We start from the raw sequence: 21,800 nt of genomic DNA on the forward strand, positions 1-21,800 counted from the left end.
GGTTGACCAGTGTGTTGAATCATCCTCAGGAAACACAACTTTTCCGGTTTTCCAGAATGAATTTCATTCATCACTTAAATGACAATTCTGGTGTGGTAGAAACAAACATGTATCATTGTGGCTAGTGGATTTGGATCCAAAGCAAGATCAATGAGTCGCATTCCACTTGACCCTACGGCAAAAAGGTCTGACTAGACAAGAATAATGACAATTGTTGGTAGCAGTATCATCAAGCAGCGCCGTCATGTACACGTAACAAACATAGTCAAACGCGTGGTGAGTTAGTCAGAATAGGGATAGATGCAACATGCTAGGCGTTGCAACCACTGCATTCTAGAAGCCGTAGCGAACATTGTCAAGTTTGAACCATAGAAAGGGAAATATGGTGATGACTCTGAGCATATATCACATGCTGGACAACGAACGAGCTGTGGAAGTCATACTTACGTTGAGGCCTAACAAGGCGAAGGCAATAGACCTGGTCCGACGTTCCCCCTGGGTGAGTGTGCGTGCACACTTTTGTGTTCAAGTACCAGGAGTTGACCAGAATTCAATACAATGCATGCATAAGCTTCAAGGCGTTGAACTGAACTCGCAGGATTCCAGGCATTTCAAGATGTCCTGAACCTATGCGTGCAGTCAAAGAACTGGAGTAAAAATGACTAACAGACTTTTCTACCACCGACACCTGCCGTACTGATGGAATATGCGACATCACAAGTCAAGTCTCCTGAGCCGCCGAATGGCTTTCCGCTCTCGTCAGTGCAGTCTTGAGCAGCTGTGCAATGATGCATCGAAGCAAAAGGTAAGCTGTGCGTTTACGTCGCGCGGGTATGGAAAATGAGAAATATCTCTCACCGGGTGGTTTCCCATCAGACCTTCCACACTGCGTGCATTGAAGATATGTAGTGGATGATGTTCCACATTCTAAGAAGATAATTTTGTTTGGCAAAGAGTTTAGATTGTCAGTTCAGTACACACTATTCCTAGAAACAAAAGATCACTGATTGACTGTGACGAATTGGAAACCTGAAGACTGAAGGGAGATGTTTGACTAACCAGCTAATGCGGGCTGGCCACGCTCGCCCACATGTCCTGGAGTCCAACTGTAGGAGCATACGTCGGCGGAAGCGAAAATAGGGGAGCCGGGATTTCCAGCAAGCAGGAAAACGAGCAAAAGGGTCGGAATCGATCGATTCCAAAACATACTTCGCAGAACAAGATTCTCAGAGGTCGTAGAGCTACTTGAAGTTTCAAGGTGTGCTGAAGTTAAGATCAAAGACAAGAAAAATATTCGAGCGGGCAGATTTAGTGAGAGGAGACAGATGAGGACATATGATGCAGGGATCGAGCTCTTTTACAGCAGCCATATATAGTCAACGCATTGCAAATTTCCGCAGCGAACGTGTTCGCAATTTATGCTGGGATAATCCACGTAATATTGTGAGAAGGTGGTCCGTGGAAAATTCTCATTGAAATATGTTGTGTGCACCAGGGGTACACAATCTTCTCGGCCTCGGATGGTTTTGAAAACCTGTCCAGGAATCTTGATGAGATCACGGTGGATCACGGTGAAGAATTAAACTTAACAAAGTCTCACGCTCGCCTCGCGAGAGACTGACCTCGAAGTTGCACGTTTTATTGGCTGAGAGTAAGACTTTTTGCCGGGAGCTTCCTTGCAATCTCTCTACCCCTTTCCCTACCCAAAATTCTTTTCTGGACCAAAGGCAAAACTTGTTCGCCTTCTTCTTGCGCATAATGTCCTCCACTTTTTTCCCGAGGAATATTCTTTCTCTTACCTCAAATCCTTCCCAAATTTGGGTCTCAACTCACACTGGCGGCGCAGAAAAAAAAACACGCCAAACGTCGCGCCTAAAAGACTCGAAAAATAGGTCGGCACGCCTAGATTGGGGGCGTGAGAATTTTGCAATGTTCTTTTTGCAGACATTGAGAGCATCCCCACCGCGCCGCCGGAAACGTAACGTTTCTGACATAAACGTAAATTCAACTTTACGTTTCCAGCCAGACACCTAAACTTAGCAAAGTCCCACGCTCGCGCCTACTCGCGAGGCGTCGAGCGAGGGACTTGCGGAGATGGAAAGGAGGCTGCGAGAGACGGTGGTGAGAAAGCAGGGAAAAGCGCAGAGATAGCACTGAGCAGTGGTAAAATCTCTGCGTTGTTTCCCTGTATTCTCCAAGTATTCTTACCGTCTCTGTCACGGTTTCTGTGACATGTTGAGCCTCACTTTCACACCCCCTTTTTCTCTCCATGGAAGATACCCGACTAAGGCCTGGACCCGGCCCGGCCCGGCCTCAAAATCATGGGCCAAGCCGAGCTCCTTTTAAAAAGCCGCCGGCCCGGCCCGGCCCGAGTAAATTAAAAAAAAAATCCCGCTCAGCGAAAAAAATAAAATAAAAAAAACAAAATAAAATAGATGATTTCTGGCACATTATATTTACCATTGGAAGCCCTTTTTTTGCTGTGTGGGACCCATTGCCACTTTTTGAACCTCTCTGAAGAACTCTCCGAGCGACTTTCATTGCTAAAATTCACCAAAAGCCTCGGTTTTAGCCCTTTTGGCTGGCCCGCAGCACACCGCTCTCGGGCCCGGGAACAGTGGTATTTTGGGAGGTCCCTGACAGTGCTGTCAGTAACTGGCAGCCACACATTTCACCTACCGTTCCCCAACCTTTAATACCCCGTGATAGAACTAGCCTTACATTACGCACCCATGATTCTTGCGCCACATCCTTACTGACACTCTTGGTGCCCTCCTCGGACTTATTGTCCATTGCGGGCCGGATTGCTGAACCGCCCCTCTGTTGTGTCGCTTTCCCTCCCGCTCGCCACCTTACCACACCACCACACACTCACCATCAGCATCCAGCATGGGCACCAAAGATCCCAGACATATTCAATCAACATTCACCCAAATTCATCCAACCAAAGCCATCACTCCTCCTGTCCTTTGGGGATCTCCGGGTTTTGCATGCCCCGTTTGCCTTGAGTCCGGCATCACCACACCTATGAAATACATCAGGTACAATCAAGCCAGTTGGCTCCTCGCCGTAAGTTATATTTTTATTGTCATTGGAGCTTTCCAGAAGTTAAAATTGACCATCACCGGTTCTCCAGTGTGGCCTCAATCCACCACGCACACCTGACGGTTCAAAAGTCAGCGGTCACTGGTATAACACGTGGCAACCAGCCCAACTTGCCTTCAAACTCACGTCAATCAATTCCGGACACTGGCCAGCTCTCCTTTATCAAGATACCTTGCAATCTATCACAACCAATCAGCCAACCAATCACGGCCCTAATGGGCACTCAGCTTCTACGAGTACCACCAACACCACCAGCCAAGCCCTCTTTGATTGACTTTTCCCTCCGAATCCTTCACCCAAAACCTCCTCAGGCCTGCTGTGCGGGGGTTGCGAAGGAAAGACTGGGCAGAGTCATCACCTCAATGAACCCCGCAAAGGCAACAAGGACTGTGTTTACAATGCCTGTATCTCTGTGAGCTCGCCCCCAAATCTTCTTTTCTGTTTTCAAGTAACTAACGAAATTCTCGCTGCTATGATAACCTAGTGCTGTTGAACTGTAGGAGTGAGAGAATGTGGTGCCAAATGTCATGGGGAAGCCAGCACGCCGCCTGCCTCTGGAAATTTGAATACCACCATTTCATCCATCAATCGAGACTCGACAGCTCAAGATGTGCTTATTGACCCTTCCCTAGAAAGTTGGATACCACACCCATCGCAATCTATACCACCTCCCTCGCAATCGGCAACATCTACTCACCGGAAGATTGTTCATCAGACCGCGCAGGCGGGTGGCCGCGTCGCTCACCAATTCAACCCTTCCCAACTCGCCGGTTTTTTCAACTTACCGATTGCCCGGGAGAAAGAGCTTGCCATGACCAAAGCAATTCAAGCGGATGAATCGAAAGTGGTCAAGGTTTTTGCATGGCTCAAGGTGAGACCAGACAATACCGGAATCGCTCCGCTCCGCTCCGCTCCGCTCTCAATTTCGGCCCTTTGAGGCAGCGGAGCCCGAAAGGGACCGCTCCGCTATTGCTTTTTTTGGGAAAAAAAATCTCATTCAAGAGCGGAGCGATTTCTACGCTCTAAATCGCTCCACTCTTTGCTTTATAGCGATTTTGAAGGGCAGAAAAAGAAAAAAAATTGTATTTCAAATCAATGTGTACTTGGTTGAGCCTATAGGGCCGGGCTAAGTAAGAGAAAAGAGAGAACAGACAAGAAGAAAAAAAAGAAATGAGAAAAGGAAACTGGAAAACAAAACTTCCAAGGAAAAATTTGATTTAAATTGAGAACATCTAGCGTTTTTTCTTAGTTGATCTTTGTATGTATTGTTGAAGAGCTTTTGCAGAAGCTTCAAAAGGACCGTCAGGTATGATCCCTTCTTTCAACCACGCCTGAGATCCCACCAGGCGCTCCATTGTCTTGGGAAGCATGCTACCTCGTGACAGGGTACATACATCGGCAGCAGCGGAAAAGGTCCGCTCGCATGCACAGGAAGTGGCCGATATAGAGAGGTAGTCGCAGGCCAGTCTTGCAAGTACTGGGAAATGTTGATGATGGGCCTGTGAGCAAAGCCAAAGCACAGTCAGAAATTAGGTGATGAGGCCATGTATATGAAAGAGAAGAAAAATTACCTTCCACCATTGGAGGGGGGTTTGGTCTGGATCCATTTGGTATCTTCCTTGAAGATAGTCGTCCAGTTCCGAAGATGCAACATCACCTTGATCACCGGTTGAGCCTCCAAACACATCGAACTTGTCAGGCTCCACATTCTTGCTGATTTCTTGAGTTGGTGGTGTAGGCTGGAGCTCTTCGCTTTCCGCCAAGAGTTTCTCGTACGCAGTGTCTAAGACGACATGGGCTGCAGCTTCAAAGTCTGGATAGTGCAGATTGAAGAATTTGCCTTGGAATCAAGGATTGAGCATGGTGGCAAGATATATGGCGTCGGAGTTGGCAGCCTCGCATTGATATTCAGTAAGCCATTGTATCATTGTGTCGATTGCTTCGTTCAGACTTGGAAAGTTTGTGTTTTCGGCCTTGTGTTGCTGAAGCTCGTTGATGACGCGACAGTATTCGGCCAAGAGGATGCATCCTGTTGGACCATTGCCCTCAACTCGAGCGGTTGCATCCACGAATGTCTTCCAGAACGCAAGATCATGATCAGTAAGCTGATCATGAACGGAAGAATGAGATGAACGAAAGAGCAGTGGAAAACATACCTTCAAGACTTTGTTGACCAACTCCACAGCGTGCCATTCCGATGGCGAAATTGTAACTCCTTTGAAAAATTGGGCCTTACGATCGGCAGCCAGCATTGAGTTAATGACCTGACAAGTCAAAAGACATGATCAGGAATGAAGAGATAATTAAAAACATAATGAAGTAGGAAAAGTAAGTAAAATACACGTACTTCCTGTGCCTCACAGGCAACCTTCCGAATTTCATAATGACTGTTCCAACGAGTCTTGCAAGGACGTCGAAGCATCCAACCCTTGTAACCCATCCGCTGAGCGCGTACCTTGAAGTCCTCGCGTCGGGCTGCGCTACTGGCAATTTGTCCTGAAACAGTATCGATCTATGTGCAAAAGACAACAACAAGATTGTCAGCATCTTTGATTACAAGTCAAGATATTCAATTTGTACCATACCTTTGCGAGAGCCACAGCAACAGCATCCTGCTTCTTACCAGCATCAGCTTCACCACCTTCACCATCGCCATCCTCGTCATCAATACCATCAGGTTGGTCAGGTAAGCCATCCGAACCTTCAGAAACGTCTGAATCGTGATACTCCAGAGGATCCTCCCCGTTGTTGACCTCAATTCCAGGCACCGGGAGGGGAATATTGTGAGGAGTTGATGGTTTTGCCTTAGAAATATTCTGACCAAGCTTTTTGAGACCGTGTCCCACCACAAGATTCAACTTGTGTGCGTAACATCGCACATGATGAGTTGAGTTGTCCCAAATGACAGGACTCGCAGCCGATGCAAACATAGTTTGCATCTCGACGGCCATTGTAGAATTGTTTCCTCCACTGTCAGTAGTCTGCGCCAGCATGTGAGGAAGGGAAAAAACAAAAGATAAGAAATAAAAAATGAAAGAGAACCAAAAGGTTAATACAAAAGAAAATGAAAATGAAGGACTGTAATAAATTTTACTCATCTTCTTATGTAGGCCATGTCGAATCAAGAATTTGCCAATAGGCCTAGCCAAGAGAGCCCCAAAATGGGGCCAAGCGACCATCTTGAGGGTAAGATGAGTAGATTTATACTCCCAGTTTTTGTCAATATAGTTGGCTGTTGCTCCAACAAAGGCATAACGATTCCCTTTGGTTGTCCAAACATCATGGATCAGACAAAACTTACCTTCGTTTTCCTATCAATATGAAAAGAAAAGTAAATGATAGTTAGCACTCAAACAATGGTGGAAAGAATGAAAATACTATGTACTTACCTTTAATGTGTTAATTGCCTTGTGGTGCAGACCGGCAAAAAGGTCTACAGACTGTTGGGCAGCCCACGTCGATGATTGAACAACAGTGCCTCGGTTGCTTGCATCAAAAGCTGCACAGAGTGCAGCATCCTCAAATCGAGCCCAGGGGAGTGCGTGTCGTACAATCCACAGCACTAAGATTGTGTTTAATAGGTCGACTGTGAACTTGGGTCCACCAAAATAAGTTGTTAAGGTGGACTTTTGCTCCTTCTTCTTGGCTTCTTGCTTTTCTTTGTAGGCGACAGGGAGTATCATACCGGCAGCTATTGCTTTGTGTCTTTGCGTACAAACCGGACATGATTTGCTTCCATCTCGATGACACCATAAGCTCCAATAAGTAGTAGGTCCAGTTTTGTAAGTATTCCTACAAAATTTACACCTGAAGGATCGCCCCTACATAAGAAGAGATATCACACTGATCAGCATACACAATAATTGTGACAATAGAAAAGAACAATAATGGAAAAGAAAATGAAAAAGAACACTACAAAAGTCAATCACTTACTTTTGGAGTTGGCTTAGGTGGTTCATAGTACTCGCAAAGATACTCCACATCAGCAGATCGTTTTTCATTGTACCCCAGTTCCCTTTCTTTGATCTCAACAAACTTAACTTCAGAGTCCTGGTCCATATCCATACCCGTAGGTACTTCATAATCCTACATCAGATAAGGCAAGAATAAATAAACTTTGTAGTTTGACTATGTATATGATAACATGCACATTTTTTTTCTTTAGATCTCTTGGTAGATGTACCAGCACTACTTTGGCTTCCTGCAGGTGATCAAGATTGAACACGTTTGCTACTCGAAGAAAGCGTCTAAGGAGGGTAAGAAATCAAAAATCAAGTCACAGTCAGCTATGTCGGCAGATATCAGAAAAGGAGAGAAACAATAAGAAAACAACTGACCTTTCCCTTTGCAGTCGGCTTTGCTTTAGGTGCTGCTTTGTGTTTTTTTGCAATAGGATTTGGTGGTCGAGGCGATGCGGACCGACGAGAAAGTGGTCCAGCATCAGGATCATCTTCGTCTGGCAACGACAGAGTGACAGCTGCTCGGGAATCTCGAGGTGGAACAATGAATCCTTTTTGTTTGCGAGAAGGACTTGGTGGCCGGAGTTGTCGAGTTGATGAACTACCCGGAACAATAAGGCTTTGTGATGAGCTTTGCGATAATTTTTTAGTGAGACCCATTCTGAAAAGGTAGCGAAAAGGGGAAAAGGAAATATTAAGAAAGGTCTTTTATAAGATAGGAGACCATGTGGAGTGATGAAGATGTTAGGGTGATTGATACACTCACCTTAATATCACGAATAAAGCCAGTCAAAAATGTGAACCACAAGCCAGCCAGATGGAAAAATGTGGCCAGGGGTCTTGTTCCATTGTGTCAAGGAGTATGGGTGGCGTTGTCAAACTGGCGGTCACGGTTGTATTGCCGAAATGGGAAGGTGGTATTGAGTGGCGGTGTGGGTAGAGGGTTACTGGGTTTCCTGCGCTCTATAGCGCAGGAAACTCGGCCCCGGCCGTCAAAATGCGGAGCGGATGCTGCGCTATAAAATTTCAACCTGCCCATGAGCGGAGCGCAAGCCCCGCTCTTTATCGCGGGAAAATAGCGCACCGCCGGGACCGCTCCGCTATCGCTACGCAACCAATTTTTCATGCGGAGCGGTTCCGGTATTGGACCAGATGTGCCAACTGATCCTACCCCCTGGAGCTAACCGTTTCACTCGGTCGCTCACAGCCAGACAAAGACCCATTGTCCTTCACGTTCAAATGCCCCAAGTGGCCGCTGTTCCACCTCAAGCAGTGCACAATGCTTGTTGAGGAGGCATCACTTGAGGCAGGTCTCTCGGATGGTGGAATGCTGTGGTCGCGTGAACTCTTGCTATGGGATCCAAACATAGATCTTTGGGTGAGTTCTTTCTCAAATACAGTGATGTCTTCACAGTAACTGATGAGTTTCACTTCCTAGTCTAATACCGCCATTGATACCCCTCACCGTTTCCCTAACAATCCTCGTCAAATCTTGGTTTGATTTAAATCAATCCCACCAGAAGCTTGCCCGCGGCTTGATCGCTACAAATCCAATGGGAGCGGGTCCCAGATCACAGGAGCAACCAGCGGATCAAACTCAGACATAATCTATCAGGGGTGTTCTCAACCCAGCAACCCCTTGCAACAGCTTCCATGTGCTGCTCAACACCCGCAACAGCCAGAAGAACTGCCTCGACAGCCAGAAGATCTGCCTTGACAGCCCGAAGATTTGCCTCGACAGCAAGAAGAACTGCCTTGACAGCCAGCACACGGCGATGATGTGATATTTGTATCCGAGCACAAGGCACCATCCCTCAAGACATCTCTTAGTCTTTCAACTCCAGTGGGCTATCTATCACTTTTTTCCAGGAGGCCGACATCCCTAACCTCTTTTTTCCTTTTTTTGTCAATAAGCCTGACCTGACCGAAAAGAAGCCCGCATGGCCCAACGTAGACGCGCCCATTCGGGATCTGTTTGAATGGTTCAACCTAACAGCCACCTTGCACCGTGTCAAAGCCTGGAAAATCTGTTTCACACCAAATTTTACCCAACCTAGTGACACCACAATCCATCGACATGGTTGATGGATTGAGAATTGCAAATTAATCACTTTGGAAGCATGGGAGGAGCAGGAGAGCAGCGCAGGCCGCTCTTCAACGATTGGAGCGGCGCGCAAACGGTTTAAGGTGGAGTATTGCCTTGCGTCGAGTGCGGGTTCAGCACCCGACAACGCGAATGTTGCAAAGTCAGCTTCTCCATCTGTCGCAGATGCAAAGGTAGCTTCAGGCTCTTGCTCCTTGTGAAATCGCGATGCAAGCGGATGTTTGGTGAATAAACCCCCCTTTATTTATGTCTTCCTATCAGTTTTGGAACTAATCTTTTCTGTGCCCTCTGTACCTTATTCTGTGCTGTTCTGCCTCTAAAATTTCTCTCCCTTTCACGTCAGTGCATTCAAAAAATTGGGTGGGTACAATTTGCTTTGTGAATTTTGTGCTTGGTGAAATCATGGATAGTGCATCTACAAAAGAGCGCTTTAGGTGGAAAAGTTATGTGTTTGGATTTACACGTGTGCTTTCTTTTACTTCCCTGTTTGTGGTGAGCTGTCTCAATGATCCTTTGTGATCATACAAAATGTGTATGATCAACTCAACACACAATGCAAAGTGTATTTGTAACAAGTGATTTTGATGAGCGATGGTACACAATGGTTTGGGCCAATTATATCCGAATTACCTTTTTTTTGGGGTGTACCAAAGGTAGACCAGTGATTCACGCGCTATTAAGGGATTAATGAGAGGAGTTAAAATGTCTGCACGCTTGTTTCCCCCTAGTTGAAAGCAAGGGGACAATCATGATTCATGAGGTTAACATGTTTGATGTTTTCTCTGTTCTAGAAAGAGAACACTTTCCCTCATATCATTTCTTTCTTCCTAGAAAGATCAACACCTCTTCAATTCACTCCTTCAAACCACTTCCCCATATATATAGTAGGTTCTTCTTCAACTTCACTTGAAGATTCTTCATACATTGCATTTATTCATTGGTTGACAAGTTCTTCACTTCCGTTTCAGATAGCCCGATGTCAGACACACATGTTGACCATGACACCCACGGTGACCCCGCCACCTCCTCTGATCCCCTCAACGCGGCACAGGCCCTTTCAACCTTCCCACTCACCGGAACAACCGATCAGACCAAGAACACGGGCGACACTGATGGTGTCGCGGGAAAAGCAGACATCATCAACAGTGGAACAGACAGAGTGACATTGCACTCAGTCTGTGGTTTTGGTAAGATCACTGGTCATTAACTTGAATCTTGATAGTTCCAGCAAACCTAAGTGTGTTGCTTTGATGTAAATGTAGAGGTTTTTTTGAGCGACCACGTCTTTGACACCCGCCAACTCTGGAACTTGTCCTTGCCGCTCGTCAACTGGCCGGAACTCCTACCCAAAGATTGTAACGCCATCATGCTTGCTGTAATAAGAGGCGATGGGTCATCTTTGGTCTTTACCAGCAGACCGGCCCACATTCAGATGACCAATGAAGTTGTACATTCATCAGACTTCCGTGTGACAGTGAAAGCGACTCTCTCAGACAGTGGCCGTCAGGTGTCAATTGGAGTGCGCAGATTCAATACCCATGAGGTTAACTTTGGCACTTACTTAGGGGTCGCCAAGAGCTACCTTCATGTGGCTACCAATTTGAATCGGTTTTGATACCAAATCATGGACCTTTTAGAGACCACAGACTTACTTGAATCCAACGAATTCAGCCATGAAGACTGGGTGGTTCTCCGAGCCTTGCAAGTAAGTGTTCTATTAAGCATTGCCTTTTCTTACACCGTAGTAAGGGGTTTGATCTAACGTCACAACACGCTCTACAGTTCCAAGAAAACTTAGTCGGACTGATGAGTGAAAACACGGCTGAAGGTACAGGTTTTGAGAAAGGGTTCACCGCTGAAGAGATAGTCCCGGGAGCACGCGAGAAGTACAGTTTTGACACGTCTTTCAAACCTATGGCGCGGTGCGAAACCCCGAATGTGCCTCTTGAAACTCCCATGCACCTTTTACTTGATGCTTTCTCGCATTGCTCATACAAAGGCAGCGGTAGGACCAGCGCAATAGGTGGATTCCAGGGTGTTGGCCCCATCATCACCGAAGCAGTCATCCATGATACCGAGTGAGTCACCCTGGGTGAATCACAGCCGAATCATTGATCTTTGATGGACTTACCTTACTGGGACTCTTGTTGATATTTTCTTTCCAGGCGCAATTGGACCATTGGTAACTTTGGACGCGCGGTAATTCCACACTTCGCAAGAGAGCATGTTTGCAGGAAGTTCTGTTGGTTGCAAGGGTTGCCCCGCTATGGCCCTTCAAAAGATGTCAATTCAGCTGATGGCCCGTCAGATGCCAACCCCAAAGCTACGGTGGATGAATTACTGAACTAGGATCATAATACTTCTCCAAAGTTGATATTTGCTTCATAACCACAAGTTGTCTTTGATCCATATGGACTGTTGCCAGTGAGGCTATTTGTACTACTGAATCAATATACTTATTTATATCATCTTTCATCACCTATCGCTATGATGAACATCTTGTGTGAATCAATTACATTGGACTAAAACTTAATCAAGCTCTTTTCCCATCCCGTTTGAATCCTACCATCAATAATCGTTTTGTGCCATTTCCAAGTCAAATTTTGCAACTCTTTCTTGATTTCTGGCGAAAAAGTGTTGATATAACACTTCAGGAGCAGAAAGAAGCTTTGCTATGCTTCTTGGATGATTGGTTTTTGAGTAGGTATTGATTTTAATAAGATAAGAAAGATACACAAAATTGGATCATTGATTACATATACAATGTTTACAAAGCCAGGTTGCCTATGAAAGTGATATTTTCCCTTTTCTGCAGCCTGCGAATGAGCCAATTGTTCCTCCGAGTAACCATTTCCTCCATGAAAAAATTGAATCGCACAGCAGACATGTTTCTTGCAATAGAAGCAAATCCTTCATACCACACATCAGTCATCTCCGCTGCTGAGGAGTTAAAGAACCATCCCCCTTCATCTCAAAGCTCTGGAAAGAGCTTTGGATCAGTGTAATGCTGACAGAATTTGTCGCTGTCCTTGTGGCTACGAAAATGAAATGGATCAACGGGGATAACCGTCTCCACAAACGGCTGGTGTTTGCCGCTGGTGTAGATGTGTTTGACCAGCCTGCAGGCGTTGTCGTAGAAGCACACCTGAGGGATTCTACAGGGAAAGCTGCGTGAGATAAATTCCTGAACATACCAAAGGCTTCAATATAAGCCAAGCCAATATAAGCAATATGATATGATGGGAAGAGGATGAAACACATACACAAACCGCGCTGACACTTTCAGTGTTGTAAAAGGTTTCTCACCCAAGTACAACCCCACAACAGGCCACGGCGAGTTGGTCGTTGTGGGTTTGCTTGCGAGAAAGGCAGACTCGACTCCCCTTTGTTTTGGGGAGATCACCTCCTTTGCGAGCCTGCTCGTGCGCCCTATCATCTTCGTCTACCTGTTGCACGTCCTCCAGTCCAGTTAGCTCAGCGGTGTTCCAATCTTGATGGACCTTGGGGTCAGCCGGGCGGTTTGAAGCAGGACGGTTGAGCATGGAGGTTAGCGCAAAGTTTGAGGTCACTCGAGCCTTGAATTTGCTGTAGGCTTCGACATGTTCTGCAAGATGACATGTGGGTTTCCCGTCCATCGCAGTATTGGCGCAAGGTTGGGAAAGACACCGTAGGCCAAGTCGTTTATGGTGGTCAGGACAAAATTGATCATTTACCCTGGCCAGGCGGTTGGTGCAAGGTCCATCTGGAGGTGGCAGGCCGTCAGTTTCGGCTAATTCGCGTAGCTGTTTGGAGGTTGCTGAGCATCTCCAGTGTCCTATAGTTATTCCGTCGGTCACTATGGCACGGATTTGCGGAGGAAAAGGATAGATGTGAGTTACAGCTGGGAAGAAATAATCAAGCAAAGGGACATACAGCCCAATTTTGGTTTTTTGCCATCATCACCTGGGAGTGGAACCACACGCACACAACCCGAGCACACGTGGTCGCGATGCTTGGACCCTTCAAGCGCGATCCTTTCCAGAACGTGCTCCATTGGATTGTTGTAGCGGTGGTCGCTCTCTATCTTGGCATCTACTATTACATTTCTTTGAGAAGAGTCGGCTTGCTGGAGGAGGCTATGAATGTCAAGTCCGTCTCCACAAGTAACCACAGATAGAAACGGCTGGACCTTTGGAGCGCCGTGTAGTGTTGGGATGGAGACGTCGTTGACATAGGTGAGGTTGAACAAGTTGGCAAGGTTGAAGTAGGATATGCTGATGATGAAGAATGAGAAAGCAGAAACCAAATTAAGACAGTGAAAGAGAAGTTGAATTACTGAGCTAGCATTTGGCCGTTACGAAACATCTTGGCCAGTCTGTGTGTCATGAAAAAGTGACTTCTTATCTGATAGTTCTTGTCATTGCGACCATCAAGAGCGGAGTAGTACGTTTGTAAGCTGTTGCACAAATAGTAGCTTGGTCTGTAGTGTCTAGTACAATCTATTGATTGAGGCAGGTTGCAAAACCTGGTTAGAAATTCTAACTCGGTGACAGGGGAGGACAAAGAAAAGGAAGCCATAACAGAGCATCCACTCACTTGGGCATTTCATGGTGAATATCCTTGCGGTGTCGACCCCATCAACATCATACAAGTAACCATCAATGTGAGACCGATGCTGTAAATTGTTTGACGTTGGGCAGACTAAACACTTCTTCACAGGTGGAGTAAGAAAGACTTCAGGTATTTTAACTGTGAGTTTGGGTGAATATCCATGCTCTTGAATCAGGAGTGTGGGCTGCACACAACTTTGAACAAAGATTGGAAATAGTGTATTCCACAGCCGATAGCATTCGTTGGATGAAAGTGATAAGTTCAAAGCCTTGCAGAGGAAGGGTACAACTTCCTTGGGGTGGGGTGTTAGCAACGCAGCAGCAGGTACTGTACCAGTACCGGTATCGTACAGTAAAGTACCTAATGTTAGCAGTACAGTACCTAGGAGTAAAGTACCTTGGTGACCAATACTTTACTACGGGCCCCGGAAACTTTTTTTTTGGTGTAGGTACTGTACTCAGTGCAGTACCGCACCCCGAGGTACTGTACTAGTATGGGTCCTGTCAGTATCCCAATACTAGGTACTTTTGTGGTAAAGTACCTAGTTTTCAGCTGTACTTCGCCCGTCAAATCCATCCTGAGTACTACACCACCCGCAAACGCCAAAGGTCACCAAAGAGATGTCACGACATCGCCCCTTTGGTAAGTATTGACCATTTTGGTCTGCATTCCACCTCTTTCTATCTAGATACTGACTCTTTTTTGCTTAATCAAATTTTAGGATTGATCTAGACATGCAGCAATGGAAACCAGTACCCTTCCCATCAGGGTACTTGAGCAGAGCTTCTTGTTTTTTCAAAAGGTATGACCCTTTTACTCTCTTTCACCTACTTTACATTCCATACTTATAAGTTACATTTCCATTTTTACGATCTCCATTTTCTTATCTATACTATTCCCTTTGTCAATTACCTCCATCACTTTAACCGTTATCATTCAATGATGACAGCTATTTTCACTGTTTGTGTATGTGGTTGCTGGAAGGGGTTCAAATGAAAGGGAAATTTGTCAAGGCGGGCGAGATCATGAATCAGTGCATTGCTAATGATGCAGCTTGTCGTGCAAGGAAGTCTTGAGGGATTTTTTTCTTCTACTTTTCAGCCTTTTTATTTCCCTATTTTATTTCTTATTTCTTGTTAATACTATTGCTTTTTAATATCAATCTTTTTACTTGTTTGTTTTTTTCATTTTATTTCCTTGCAAAACATGAACATCTCCTATTGTGCCAGGTACTGTACAATACAGTACAGTACCTAAGCTAGGTACGGTATAGTACAGTACCTAAATTTTTTGCCAGGATACCAGTACAGTACAGTATCATGGCATGGGGAAAAGTACTGTACTGCAGCTTGATTTTCACAGTACCTAGAGCCTAGGTACTGTACTCAGTACAGTACCTTCCCGCGGGTACTGTACTGAGAACCTCATTTTTGAGTATTTTAAAATAAGGTACTGTACTAGTATCCTCAATACTGTACTGGTACAGTACCTGATGCTGCGTTGGTGTTAGGTTCCAGGCTCCGTCGGTGAGAGTAAAGATTTCCAAGGCCAAGCTGACAAATCGTGTAAGGACAGATAGATTCAGCTTGGCATATAAGTCCGGCGCGTCCGATGAGAGGGTGTTGACAAGGGTTTGTAGAAGCATGCTGAGCAGCGCAGTGGGTGGTGAAATGTTGGGTGTGACGGTGAAGGTGGAAGACGGGCAAATTTTTTACAAAGTCAGTGTGCCGGGGGGTTTTGGGTTGAGGGGTAATGGGGGAGTTGGTGAAATTGTTCAGGTTATTTCACTGTGCTGTTGGGTAGATGGCAATGTTTGGGACAGGTGAGTGCAAGTTTGTCTTACCCCATGGGGTTATGGGTTTAGCAGGCAAATGGCAGTCAGTTTGTACTGCCACGGGCTGACAGTCAGGGACCTCCCAAGGGACGGGATCTCCGTCGGGCCCAAGGGAAAATTTCTGCGGCCGAAAAAGCCCAAGCCCGAGCCCAGCTCGGGCTGGCCCGCTGGTCCCGGTGCCGGGTCCAGGCCTTAGTCATGCCTTTGGTGTAGGGTTGTCATCACCAAGTTTCACTTTTTCTTTTTCAAAACGGAGCGACAAGAAATATCGGAATGGCTGTGTCTCTCATACACCGCATAATCAGACTCGCGGCCTGTTAACCGTCGTCTCTGCCGTCGCCGACCTATCCCACTAGGTTAATCGAACGTCAACCACGATCAAATTAATGGAGTTTTCCCACAACTACGCCAGGTGGCAATGCTCTTACACTGCGAAAACCGTGAATTAGGCACAGCTTTATGGCAGAACTTTACAAACTACATAGCCGAGCGCCTGGTGTCCGTAAGGTAAGACTTCAAATTAATGTTGTTTTCCACAAGCACCTTCCATTGGATGATTGGTGACGATGCTATACTTAGAGCATCCCCACCAGTCCTGAACCGCAACCAGTCTTACAGGGCAGTATTTCCGACATGTGACACGTTGTATTTTCCCTTCAGGAAGGGCAACGGCCACCGGACACCCTGGACCAGACCGTAACCCTTCCTCCGCGTTCTTACGCACACCATTTGCTTCTCTAATAGTCATATTGTGTGATACATACGATAAGCCTCATATATATCGAACGATCGAGCAAAATACTTTGAAGATGGCTCCAAAGGAGCTATGAAAATCCATAGCGCACAGGGAGATAGGTGTCTGTGTACGCCGTAATTACACTATATCGGCCTTTAAAATAAAGCCCACGACCGGCCGACTCCCCCTATTAATAGATGTCTTCAACCCCTCTTTCCTTGTTCCCCATCCCTTGTTGTCCGTTTCCCTCTGCCTTGTATACATCTTAAACTCCAATTTTGCACTTTATACCTTTTGGTTGCTTAAACTTATCATCATCCTCAGCGCTATGATGAGTACTATGAGAGAGGATTTTCTCAAATTCATGGCCCAGTACTCAGTTGGTTCATCTATTCGTTCCCAGCATTTGTCCAATCTTTCGAACTTCACTCAAGACATGTTGAAAACTCTCCTGTTGTTAGAGGAAGAAGAAACTCGGTCAAACCCAGGTGGATCTCTACCCGGCAAAGCGCCTAACCTCCCTCGTGATCCAGAAGCCGGTCATGCTCAACTGATGAAAGACTACTTTGCGGCAAATCCTGTCTATGGCGAGGGTCTTTTTCGTCGCCGATTCCGGATGAGTTGTCGTTTGTTTTTGCGCATCATGAACTCCCTCGGAAACGATGACGTGTATTTTACACAACGTTATAACTGTACAGGTCAGCATCCACTCCCTGATTTAGCCGATTGTATTTTAATCTGATCAACCTCTTTCTCGGTTTGATTATCAAGGTCAAGCTGGAAACTCGCCTCACCAGAAGGTTACAGCGGCACTGCGTCAGCTTGCTTACGGAACCACTGCTGCCCAAATGGATGAATACTTGCGTCTCGCCGAATCTACCGCCATCCAGTGTCTCCTCAAATTTTGTAGCGGTATCATTCGATTGTTTGGTCCGCATTACCAACGCAAGCCCAACGCCAAAGATGTCCAGCGAATACTCACTGAGAACGCCGAACGAGGATTTCCCGGGATGCTCGGATCTTTAGACTGTATGCACTGGCAATGGAAAAACTGCCCTAAAGCGCTCACTGGAGCTTTTGCTGGACGTTTGGGCAAGCCCACTCTGATTCTCGAAGTTGTTGCAACCCGCGATTTATGGATCTGGCATTCTTTTTTCGGTTTACCCGGTGCTAATAACGACATTAACGTACTTGAGCGATCCAATATTTTCCGCGACCTCTCTCAAGGCCTCTCTCCCCCTTGTAATTTCAAAGTGAATGGAAAGGATTATGACACCGGTTATTACCTCGCTGATGGGATTTATCCCAAGTGGGCAACCTTGATCCAATCTTACAGCGCTCCTGACACTCCTAAATTGACGGTCAGTCTGTTTTCATTTATCCTATTTCGATTTTGACGATTTCTTTCACTATACTGATGTGTGATTGTTCCCTTTGGCTTCTCTACTGTTAGAATTTCGCCCAAGCTCAGGAGGCGACTCGCAAGGACGTGGAACGAGGCTTTGGCGTACTGCAAGCTCGTTTCCACATAATCAGAGGTGCAGCCCGGATGTGGCAACCTTGCTCGCTATGTTTGATTATGAATGCTTGTATCATACTTCATAACATGATCATTGAAGACCAAGGTAATCCGGGCTACGAGTTTTTGGAAGAAGAAGATTTGATTCCTCCTGCCCCTCTACGTCGCCCTCCCGGTTTTGCTGCTCAATTCTTGAGAGGCCGCGAAGCTTATCGCAATTCGGATGCTCACTATTCTTTACGCAACAACTTGATCGAGCACCTGTGGAAGATGAACTCTGGTAATCATGATGAAGATTACAGCGATTTGAGCAGTGAAGATGACATCTAGCTTTAGTTTGACTCATCTTTTATTTAGTCTGTGCGATTTTTATTTCTTTCTTGATGGTTATGTAGTTCCGGCTCTTATTTTTCTCTACTCTTTCTTTCTTTGTGTCTATACTTGGTGTCTACAAGAATTGCTTTGGTTTAGTCTGTATCGGTTTGTTTTTCTCTGAGTTTGTGATATATACATGCCCACTTTCTTTTACTCATGTAATATAAAGCTATATAGCAATGGCCATTCTATGTACAAGCTTGTATTGATTTCATGATACAATGAGAGACGAGAGAAAATCATGATTGATAAACGCAGGAACAACTTCATGATATACTGAGGCATAAGCGAAATAGCAAGACAAAAAGTACGGAAGAATAGATGATCGGCACATGGAACAACAACATAACATCGGTGAATACCTAGGAGATGTTTTCATGATCTGTCTACATCAAATGCGACCTTCAAGCCATTCCCATTTGATATCCTCAGATAGTTTGACAAAGTGTTCACCGAGTCCTACCCTTCTTAAAAAGAGTCCGGCCTTCTTCTTATCACCAGCTTGTTGCAAGTGAGGGCCGGTGTAGCTGGACACCAAAATCAGCGCCTCACGTAGATTTCGAAAGTCATCTCTGCACTTCTTCTGAGTAATTTTCTTGATTTCTCCATTGGCTTGGTCATCGCAGTAGGACAAGCGCTGTTGGTAACTTCGGCGCGGTCGTATGGACCGCCGTTTTGAGTTAACATAACGTTGGACTTGAGCACGACGACGATTGCCTGCAATGTATGAGAGCAAAAGCAAAACCTATATTAAATTTTGCATACCACTCAAGACAAACAAGAAACTTACGTCGAAATCCAACACTTGAGGTGTTTACAAACACCTCGGAACCCGTTTGACGACGGAGATATCGCAAAGCGCGAGGACTCAGAGAAGCCTGGTACCCATAGTCGGTGCAAATCCAACAGGCTAGTACGTCTACATTAGCTTTGATTACATTTTCAGATTGGAGTGCTGATGCTGGAATTTTGACTAACCTACTTCTCCTGCAACGGGAACACACCAGGGCATAACTTCACCACATACACGGTTAGACATTGACATGATTTAAAGTCGAGGTAGTTTGTGCAATAACTACTAACTCGGAGGGAATATGTGCAATGAAAATAAGAAAGAAATTGCTGGCTAAACTATATGCAACAGAAAAGGAGGAAAGATGTGCAATGAATCGAGTGTGAGAGGGAAGGTGAAGTGTGGAGTGTGGATGGAGGCAGCGTGGAGGGAGGCCTCTCTTTATACGTATGATTCTGGTGGTCATCCAATGAAGCGCAGTCGTCAATCGCGTTGCCAAGCTCTATGAAATTGAATATCCGACTTGAGCGCGATGACCTGCCATCATTTGTTTCTTCTGAGCTTCGCAGTCAGAGCAAAACCAAAAAATTTGAGAATTGGTGATCATACGAGACTGGAGGTAAAGATATGAAGAGAAAAGGTGGCTCAATATGGATCAATCACGTTGTGATGTCTAACATGAAATGCGTTATAATGACTATTCACACTATAGACAAAAAGAGGAGAAACTATAGACATGATCACAAGCCGAGCAAAGAAAACTGACCAAAAGAATGACATGAAAAGAATTAAAACTAGCCTATCAAAAGTAACCAAAAAAAGAGATGAACAAAAGACTTGAAATGACTTAATATCAATGTAACAAAAGTAACAAAAAAGATTTGAAGAATAAAAGACATGAAATGAAACAAATCAAGCGAGTTGAATGAAAAGGAAACATAAAGTGAAAAACTTTGAACTATTCAAGAGCTCGTTCTGCTGCTCTGCGGGCACGTTGCTTGCGAATGATATCGGCCCTCTCGGCTTCAAACTCAGCGCGTACACACTCATCGATTGAGGAGAGATTAGTCGAGAGAAGGCTGTAGTCAAGCATCTTGGACAGAGTGGCTTGAGCCTCTTTCCCTTGATTGGCTAACTCTCGGCTAGATATTGCAACCTCACTCGCATTCTCTAGCATCTTTGGCGCTAATTCTTCGGAGAGTGAAGATTTACCAGCTCCTTGCTTTGCCTTCTTGGTTCCCGTTGGACGATCAATATGAGGTAAGGCATCTATGTCACTCGCAAGATCCAAACCGTCAAGATCAGACCCGACTGAATTTCCGTTACCACAATGTTCTAGGTAAGCTGGATTTTCTTGCCATTTCGGAGCGTGCTTGACCATGTTGTAGCTACTCATGTCTTTGAAAGAAGTTTTGACATCCTGCTTGTAGAGGGCGAGAGCATCGGTGATCTGGTCTTCAGTCGATTTTCCAGACTCCTTGAGGCTCTTGATTTGTTGGACACAGCTGGCAAACTTAGACATATTGCGATTGAGAGTGGACCAGCGTGACTCGAGGGATTTCAACGTGCGTTGGTTTGCTTTATCCATATGCTGATTGAAATGGGTGGTGATCTTCTCCCAAAACTTAGTGCGACGTTGATCACTACCAATAATGGGGTTTTGAGAAACGTGAAGCCATGACGTGCACAGCTGGGCAAGGGCGTCGTCAGTGTAGTTCGATCGTTTGGAGCCTTCTTCAGGTTCGATGGTCAACTGGCAAGTAGGAGGATCCCGGTTTGATGTTGAAGCACCAGAGAGTGACGTGGAGACGGAGGTACGCCGAGTCGGAGGTTTGCGAGTTGATGAACGAGATAAGGAGGTGGAGGTGGAGGAGGGAGTGGGAGTGAAGGCTTCATAAAAAGATGATCCAGGGAAGTCGACATGTTGGCTGTTGCTGAACTGAGAATGAGCATCCAGCAAGTCCTCGCGTCTATTGCGATAACTCTGAAGAAAACCTTGAGTGTTGAAGTTGTTGACATCGGTGTCTTCGGAGTAGCCTCCATAAGAGCCATCACGGTTGAAGCCATTAGTTTGACCTGAAATCAAGAATTGACTACATGAGAATTGGGCCCCATCGGCATGAATGACATTAGATAAACATAGCACGTACGTTGACCTGATGGTGGACGTTGACCTGATGGTGGCCTCTCATCATTATACATATGATTCATTCCGAAGGGGCTGGAGCAAGGGAATAGATGCGTGCAAACTTAATGACCTTCTTGACGATTTCTAGGAGAGAGGAGGAAATAAGATGCGAGCAAGCGGATGCGGTGAACAGATAATGTTTGTGTGGCTTTATAACCTTTGGACAACAAACTCAAACTTGCCCTCAACACCTCTACATAGTGTGCTTCTTCCCAGTCATTGCTCACATTTGGCTCAAGTTGAATAATCGACTTATCATTATGGATGGTATTGATTGTATCACCACTGCTACAACGATGATAAAGTTATCTAATGGAAAACATTGGATCGATTGGGGCAAAATTAGTTACACGGTTGCTCGAACCGTGTAACACAAGCTTTTGAGACGCCCCCGAAGAACCTGAGGGTCAAGACCGAGAGACCTGGTGCTCATGTCTAAAACATTCGGACAGCTGCCCTACAGTGGGAGTTTATTTCACTGGTGGATCGTGAAATCTGAATTCTGACCTGGACATGTCAAATACACGTTACGTGCATTGACAGTCCAGGGTCGCTGGTGGCGATGCTATACTTACATGGCAAAAACCGTGGATCAAG

The 21,800-nt window shown here is 45.6% G+C and overlaps 3 protein-coding genes across 3 annotated transcripts; 2 read left to right on the forward strand and 1 right to left on the reverse strand.

Annotated features, from left to right (window-relative positions):
• Positions 1–130: 130 nt before the first annotated feature.
• On the reverse strand, positions 131–1,207 carry MELLADRAFT_123873 (uncharacterized protein; the record flags this gene model as incomplete). The annotated part of the gene is made up of 5 exons (XM_007418807.1): positions 131–333; positions 448–516; positions 668–778; positions 859–927; positions 1,060–1,207. The coding sequence occupies 5 exons, from the start codon at positions 1,205–1,207 to the stop codon at positions 311–313; spliced, it is 420 nt and encodes a 139-aa protein (XP_007418869.1).
• Positions 1,208–8,343: 7,136 nt separating this feature from the next.
• MELLADRAFT_114015 (uncharacterized protein) lies at positions 8,344–9,368 on the forward strand (the record flags this gene model as incomplete). Its single annotated transcript, XM_007418800.1, has 2 exons — positions 8,344–8,442; positions 9,159–9,368. 2 exons carry the CDS (start codon positions 8,344–8,346, stop codon positions 9,366–9,368), a joined length of 309 nt encoding a protein of 102 aa, XP_007418862.1.
• Positions 9,369–10,144: 776 nt separating this feature from the next.
• On the forward strand, positions 10,145–10,783 carry MELLADRAFT_69708 (uncharacterized protein; the record flags this gene model as incomplete). The annotated part of the gene is made up of 2 exons (XM_007418791.1): positions 10,145–10,355; positions 10,431–10,783. The coding sequence occupies 2 exons, from the start codon at positions 10,145–10,147 to the stop codon at positions 10,781–10,783; spliced, it is 564 nt and encodes a 187-aa protein (XP_007418853.1).
• Positions 10,784–21,800: the final 11,017 nt, after the last annotated feature.

The sequence above is a fragment of the Melampsora larici-populina genome, assembly GCF_000204055.1.
Source record: "Melampsora larici-populina 98AG31 unplaced genomic scaffold MELLAscaffold_106, whole genome shotgun sequence".
In the NCBI taxonomy this organism is placed as follows: domain Eukaryota; kingdom Fungi; phylum Basidiomycota; class Pucciniomycetes; order Pucciniales; family Melampsoraceae; genus Melampsora; species Melampsora laricis-populina.